This window comes from Nansenia antarctica (assembly GCF_963989245.1).
Source record: "Nansenia antarctica genome assembly, chromosome: 5".
NCBI lineage: Eukaryota > Metazoa > Chordata > Actinopteri > Argentiniformes > Microstomatidae > Nansenia > Nansenia antarctica.
Genome location: NC_137690.1, coordinates 17,618,065 through 17,625,389, shown reverse-complemented (window position 1 = coordinate 17,625,389; position 7,325 = coordinate 17,618,065). Strand labels below are relative to the sequence as shown.

Genomic DNA, 7,325 nt, shown 5'->3' with positions numbered 1-7,325 from the left:
AAAATCGTTGACATGTATGCAGCAGCATATCTTGCTCATTCCGATCACAAAGTCCAGAGGACCCTTTTCAATGTCTAAAACTCTGATATTTGTAAGTTGGTGCGGTATTAGGAATGAAACAATAGTATGTAGACCAAACATAAATGTATTGTACAAGCCAAGGGAGAGAAGTGTAATATTTAGACTGTCCATTCAAAACTGGTTTTCAGTGATCAAGTGAGGTGTGACAAGAACCAAACCGAATCAAACCAACTAACATACAGGTTAATATGTAAGTAAGTAAGTAAGTAAGTAAAACATTATTTATATAACGCCTTTCGTACATGAATGCAACTCAAAGCATGAAAATGTTAATGCTTTGTATACTGCTTCAGACCGGGTAATAGAACAAAGGATAAAACACTACAAAAGCTCATGGAAAACGTCTTACAAATGGACATTCCAAGTAAAAGATTCCTTAAACACAAAAGTTGTTACTGTGCTTTATTTTCTTACAGAAGCACATTTTCTTACAAAGGTGACAAGGGACTGATCTGTTTCTACAAATAAACCAAGAGGAATTTGTACAACATAGAATGGATGTTATGATTTTGAGGAGCAATTCAACATAATGAAGATGAAGTGTAGGTAGACATACTGAGAGGGCAGTGAGAAGAGTGCATGCACTGTGATCGAGAGAGAGAGAGAGAGAGAGAGAGAGAGAGAGAGAGAGAGAGAGAGAGAGGAGGGTTGAGACACTGAGAAGTGTTTTCAGATGCAGAGGCTGTCCCGCACTGCTTGAATACTGTAGAAGAGCAGTTGTCATGGCAACTGTAGGGCAAAGCCGTCCCCTCGTAGGGCTGAATTCATGGCTGCATAAGAGTCCTGCCTCACAGTAAAGGACAGGAAACCTGGCTGTAACCTACAGGTTCACTTCCTGTGGACAAACACAAAGGCAGGACAGGGTGGTGCTGTATGTTCCGATCCCACACCCAAGAACAAGATAACCCCAATGGCTGCTCTAAATACAGGCATCTAGGCCACAGAAGGACAACTAGTTTGTGATTGCTTCTGTTTGTGTTTTGACATACAAACATAAAAACTGTAACACTATTTTATATGTTGGTATAGTGCAGCTGATTCTGAGGAATTATTAGGAGCCTCTGCTGCCAAATGTAGTGACCCCTGCAAGAACATAATCTGATTCCTGTCACATTCCATCAACGAGAACAAGCCACATCTGCTTGTAGGGCAGCCTGCTTTTAATTCTACTAAAAGATTAGCCGTAGCTATAGGCTAATAAATTATCGTATTGGAGCAAGAGTGTGTGGCTTTTTTTCTTTTCTTTTAGGTTTCACCCGCCGGCCTGCACCTCACCAAACTCTGGTGTGTGTTTTCCTGTTTTTATCTTTTTTAGAGGTAACTTGAGACCACATGCTACTTTTCGTGTATGTGTGTGTGTGTGTGTGTGTGTGTGTGTGTGTGTGTGTGTGTGTGTGTGTGTGTGTGTGCTTGCATTCATGTGTGTGTGCTTGTGTGCTCGTGTGCGTGTGTGCATGTGGGCATGTGCTGGGGGTGTAGCCTATAAAGGGCATGTTTCTCAACGTCCAAACCTATCTACACTGTTAACACTGGTTACTGTACAAAGACCAAAGTCAGCGAGGCAACTTTCAAGACCTGCATGGCTTCTAGAGACAGAAGAATGTGTTAAAGGAGTGTTGCACAGAACGATATCCTGCAGAAGTCATAAACCCACCAGCAGGTGATGTTACCATGGTAACCCAGATATTTCCTCTCACTTATGTAATATAAATTAAATTCTAGAGATCAAGTCTTTTTCAAATGGGTTTCTTGTTTCATTATGAGGCATTCTTTACTTTGTTTATAGCTAAAGAAAATTAATTTGGAGTTCAACAATGGGAGGTCCCCCCCCCCACCATTTGACGCTGAAGGCCAAAGACATAGGGGCCGTTCCAAAAAGGATATTTCCAAGAGAGCTCCACTTCCTTGCCAAGAATATCACTGTGGTTATTGTTAACTGTTATCAATAGGGCCTTTGCTGGCTGGAAAAAAACACAAACAGAGCCATAAGAAGGAAGAGAGAGAAGAGATGGAGAGAGAAAGTTTGTGTGTGTGTGTGTGTGTGTGTGTGTGTGTGTGTGTGTGTGTGTGTGTGTGTGTGTGTTGTGTGTCCATGTTGCTTGATGTGTGTGTGTGTGTGTGTGTGTGTGTGTGTGTGTGTGTGTGTGTGTGTGAGAGAGAGAGCGAGAGAGAGAGAGAGAGAGAGCGAGAGAGAGAGAGAGAGCGAGAGAGAGAGAGAGAGAGAGAGAGAGAGAGAGAGAGAGAGAGAGAGAGAAAGAGAGAGAGAGAGAGAGAGAGAAATAAAGACCACCAGTATATACCTCTTGGGCTACCCAAGAGGACACAGAATTGTGGCTGGGCTGGAGCCTATAGTGCAGTGGTAGTGGTGGCTACTGTCTCCTGTGCCATGTTCCCTACAGACCAGCGTCCAAACCCATTGTCATTCTTTCTCCCACTGTGTCTCCATCTCATCTGTCTCCCACATTTCATACTGTCTAAAAATAAAGCATGAAGCAGGAATGATGGATGTGATTGATGCTTATTAAGGCCAATTATTCATGCAACGCTTATTATTCATACAATGTCAGCTCCATCATGTGCAAGGAGTCAAAACAAACCTGCAGGCAATATGGCTTAATGCACTCATCTTGGATGGGATGTCTGATGATGTCTGATGACCCAGCATCAGGTGACCTACCTGTTTTTCCAGCATTATCATCCTCTCAGATTCATGACCTTCGAAGCTGTATCCGTGCAAGTTCAGAACAGGTGATATTGTCCTCTGATCCCATCATTTTGATTTCGAGACTGAAGATCAACAAGAGTCTTGTGCATCAAATAGAGGAATAGGCTAGTGCTCTGCCGTGTGGCAAATCCTCAGTGAATCCATGCAGCACCTTGAGACACATTCACGTTTCACTGTTAATGTCTTATCTTCATAATTCCCTTGCTTTTCAAAAACCAAGCATGAGCATGAATCAATGCACACTTACAATTGAATGATTTTTATGATTATTCCCACTGAAATGTTAAAGGGGAGAGGGATTACTTTACATAAGAAAAAAAAGCGGACCAACTATAATGCAAAAGAAAGGCATATTATTACACTGCCTGTCATCTTGCTTTATGTACCTCACATCGAGCAACGGTGCAGTTCAATCCCCTCTGACTCAATTGATCACTGATGAAGTATTCGATGGCGTGATTATATCAAATGCATCGTTGCAATTATGGTCGTGTTCTTCACGAGAATTTCTACGCCGAGCGAAACATTTTCTTTATTGTCATCTGATCTATCCATCTGATGTGGTCCAAGCACTGAACTCACGCGTGACCTCGACCGCATAAAAAAAATGTATGCTCTTGAACGCACCCCTTGAAGTCTCAAAAGCGCACGTGCAGCAATACGATGTTCTTGAACGAGTCCTTCACCCACACACAGCAGCATTCTGGGAGTTTATGTAAAAGCAAGATGGCAGCTGCCTGTGCGAGAACACTCGGTAAGGTCGGCTGGCGTGTTTTAGAGTCTCCATCATGCCGTCCTGGTTCCATATCTTCCCTGGTTCCGAGGGTCTCTCTGCACGGGTCCAGCCGGGCTTATGGAAGTGGCGGTGTCGGATTCCGATCCAACATGCTCTTCGCGGCCCCTCTGCAGGGCAGCAGGATACTGGGCTGTGCGTTTCTGCTGGGCGGTGGGCTCGGCTTGTACCAGACCATCAAGTTCTCTGTCCAACGTCACCTGGCTGAAGAAGAGGTGACGGTAAGGATTAGATTTAATTTTGTCAAATCGTGACGTTAGAATTATACGGTTCTATCTCCATGTTTGTCAAAATTTAGTTTTTTTTACATAATCTGATCCATTAGGTATTTGTTAATGCCTGTGTGGTGTTATTTTTAAAATGTTGACATTTTTGAGTTAGTAATTCATAAAATACAAAGGTTCCATCTCACAAAACATAATGGAATGTAACAACTTTGACGCTCAATATCTCTGAACTGCCCTAAACGGAGATAGAACCTTATAATTCTAAGCTCACGAAATGTCAACTGTCTCTCTGATTTTTTGTGATTTTGTGTTGTTGCTTGTCACGGAATGTTGCCACTGTGAATTTGTACTTCACTCATTAACTCTCCCATCTCCAGGTTTCCGAGGGCAGCGTGAAGTTGACCCTCTACCAGTACAAGACTTGTCCATTCTGCAGTAAAGTGCGAGCATTCCTGGACTACCATGGCCTTCCATACGAGATTGTGGAGGTCAATCCCGTTATGAGAAAAGAAATAAAATGGTCAACCTACAGGAAAGTCCCAATCCTGATGGTGGATGGTGATGTGGTAAGCATGGGGGGGCATCAGGCGGCTTTGTCATGACTTGGCACTAGAGGCATTGGTTGGCAGGGATTCTCATGATGAGTTTGACCTGTGATGTTCCTCTTCCTCTTTGTGTCATTTATCCATCAGCAACTGAAGGATTCTTCTGTAATAATCAGTGCTTTGAAGACCTACTTGAGCAGCAAGTAAGTAGTCACCACTCAGTGAGTTGTCTTTATGTTTGTAACATGATCACTTGTTTAATGCTCCAGGCTTTTAATCATGACATTTCTCCACAGGGGAAAAAACATATCTGAGATTCTCCACTGCTACCCAGAGTTGAAGTCTGTCAATGAGAAGGGGAAGGAGGTGACGGAGTTCAGCAACAAATACTGGGTGATGTTGTCTGAAGATGAGGCTCAGCTGATGTATCCAGAGAAAGACTCTAGGAAGTAGGTGAACAAATGCCAGCGAATGACTGCCTGCTCTAAGCCCATTAAAGACAGAATGACTGCCTGCTCTAAGCCCATTAAAGACAGAATGACTGCCTGCTCTAAGCCCATTAAAGACATAACTTTCATTACAAGAGCCTAATGAAAACTAATTTGCGTGCATGTAATGTATATTAAATCCCCCTCTCTCTGTCTGCCAATCTGTCTGTTTCAGAGAGGAGATGAAATGGCGTAAGTGGGCAGATGATTGGCTGGTGCACCTGATCTCACCTAATGTGTACCGAACCACTGGAGAGGCCTTGGCTTCATTTGACTACATTGTACACGAGGGCAAGTTTGGCACTGTCGAGGGCTTCTTTGCAAAGTATGTTGGAGCAGCTGCCATGTTTGTCATCGCAAAAAGACTGAAAAGTAGGTGGGTGACAGACATTTTTTCGTAATTGTAAGCCTTCTGTATGCAGCAACTGCCTGCATGTCTTGTATGATGCTTAATATAGATTTATCTGAATAATCACATTGCATTCCTCTATGTTTACATCAAGTCATGTTTGATTCTTCAGACACAACCTGCAAGATGACGTGAGACAGGATCTGTACAAGGCTGTCAATGACTGGGTGGCTGCCATCGGCAAGAAGAGGGGGTTCATGGGTGGAGACGACCCCAATCTAGCTGACCTGGTAAGAGCGTGGCATCTATGATGTGGTTTATAAAACTGTCAACTCTGTTCTGTCACACACTTTACAAACAGATTTGCTGATGATGAATGATTATTCATGCATTTTGCAAACTATAGCTAAAGTGTGTTTTCTAATGACTTCTGTCTCTTCTGGCCATTTGAACCTCTGCAGGCAGTGTACGGGGTCCTGAGAGTGATGGAGGGCCTGCAGGCTTTTGATGACATGATGGAGAACACCAAGGTGAAAAGCTGGTACAAGCGCATGGAGAAAGCTGCCCTTAACCACCAGGGCCACAACTGACTCTCTTCAGCACATCAACCTGGGCAGGAGATGTGAAACAATGGCATTACAGCCCTCAAAGGCTGAATCAGCCCATGTCGTGAGATAGGAAAGCGATTACATTAAGGAAAAGTAATCTGATAGATGGACAAATGGTTTCCTGGTTTGTCTTCCTGCTTCAGTTCACAGAAAAGCACTATTCCAATGTGGTTTAAGCAAAATTTGTACCTCTTAAAGTATTTCCTGTGAAAATGCAACACATTGATTTACATACATTGATTTGCTTCAATAAACTGGTAGAAGCTAGCAGTAGCAGCCATTTAGATTTAGATCCTTGGTTACTGTGGTATCTGTGTGACAAATAGTTAAGACCATACTAGCAGCTGGGAATTTACATTGCAGATGAATGCTCAACATTAGTTATGCTGAATACCATACCACCATGCAGTCTTAGCATGTTGATAACGGTTTTGATCAAATTACAGTTCTGTCTGCTATCCTTCTGGGTTTTATTTCTTCCATACTACTCTAGAGAATACACACTTGTTATGCATTATGAATATAGTGTTATTCTTTAATGGAGGACAATAGATGTCTACCTCTACGTTCCTCCATAGTAATCATGGCAAGCCCAGAAGTGTTAATTTGTATAATGTGACAAAATATTGTACCACATTGGCGTGGCCAAATTGCTTATTTATTACTTTTCAGATTTTCTGTTTCTCAGTTCTGCAGGATGTCGCTGGGTGTGCAGTGAGAGATAATGGTTATCATTTGGGGGTGTTGTATTGGACATACAAGTGAACTACAGTAAAGTCTGGTTGGAATTAGTGTGCTTAAACATCTGACCAATGTATACAGTACCAATCAACATCTGACCAATGTATACAGTACCAATCAAAAGTTTTAACACACCTCAATTTTTCATTTTTTAATAGAAATGTAGCTTAAATGCAAAAATCACTCAATAAGTTTAGTTGAGTCCATCTTAATGTAAGGATAATAGTTAATGTAATTTTGGAATTCATATTGTTTTTATAGGGTCTCTGATTTGCATAGAAATCAATTGTGTGGATCAGGTTGTCATGTGTTTATTGCTTATACAAAGCATTAAGTTGAGTGCAAATCCAGCACATGCAATGCAGTTTCCACCATCTCTCGTGGGAAGGGTGTTTTTGTCAGGATCAAGAGAAAATCATGACATTTGCTGAGTTGGTAGTGACATCCTCATCTACAGTGTGTAATTGATTCCTATGCAGACCCTATAAATTGGTATTAATTCCAAAACTACGTCAACTATTATCCTTGCATTAAGATGGACTCAATTCAACTTATTGAGTGATTTGTTGATGACACTTTCAATAAAAACAAAGAATTTAGGTGTTCAAAAAACTTTTGACTGGTAGTGTACACTGATTAATTACTGGTGTTTGAAATACATAAAAAGGTTGAATAAATTACAAAAACAGAATGTCTCATGTTTATTGCCAGGTATATTGTTGTATTTTGCATGAAGCACAACATTCAATTTCCACAGAGCAAGAGATA

General features: G+C 41.7%; 1 protein-coding gene across 2 annotated transcripts; it reads left to right on the top strand.

Annotated features, from left to right (window-relative positions):
* Positions 1 to 3,511: 3,511 nt before the first annotated feature.
* Positions 3,512 to 7,188, top strand: ptgesl (prostaglandin E synthase 2-like; the record flags this gene model as incomplete). Of its 2 annotated transcripts, none has more annotated exons than XM_080531300.1 (7): positions 3,512 to 3,820; positions 4,204 to 4,392; positions 4,519 to 4,574; positions 4,668 to 4,820; positions 5,035 to 5,235; positions 5,381 to 5,498; positions 5,670 to 7,188. In XM_080531300.1, the coding sequence occupies 7 exons, from the start codon at positions 3,533 to 3,535 to the stop codon at positions 5,796 to 5,798; spliced, it is 1,134 nt and encodes a 377-aa protein (XP_080387426.1). In that variant the 3' UTR covers positions 5,799 to 7,188. The 2 variants fall into 2 exon arrangements, with proteins under 2 accessions (XP_080387426.1, XP_080387425.1); XM_080531299.1 differs by having other exon boundaries at positions 3,533 to 3,814.
* Between the last annotated feature and the right edge of the window lie 137 nt (positions 7,189 to 7,325).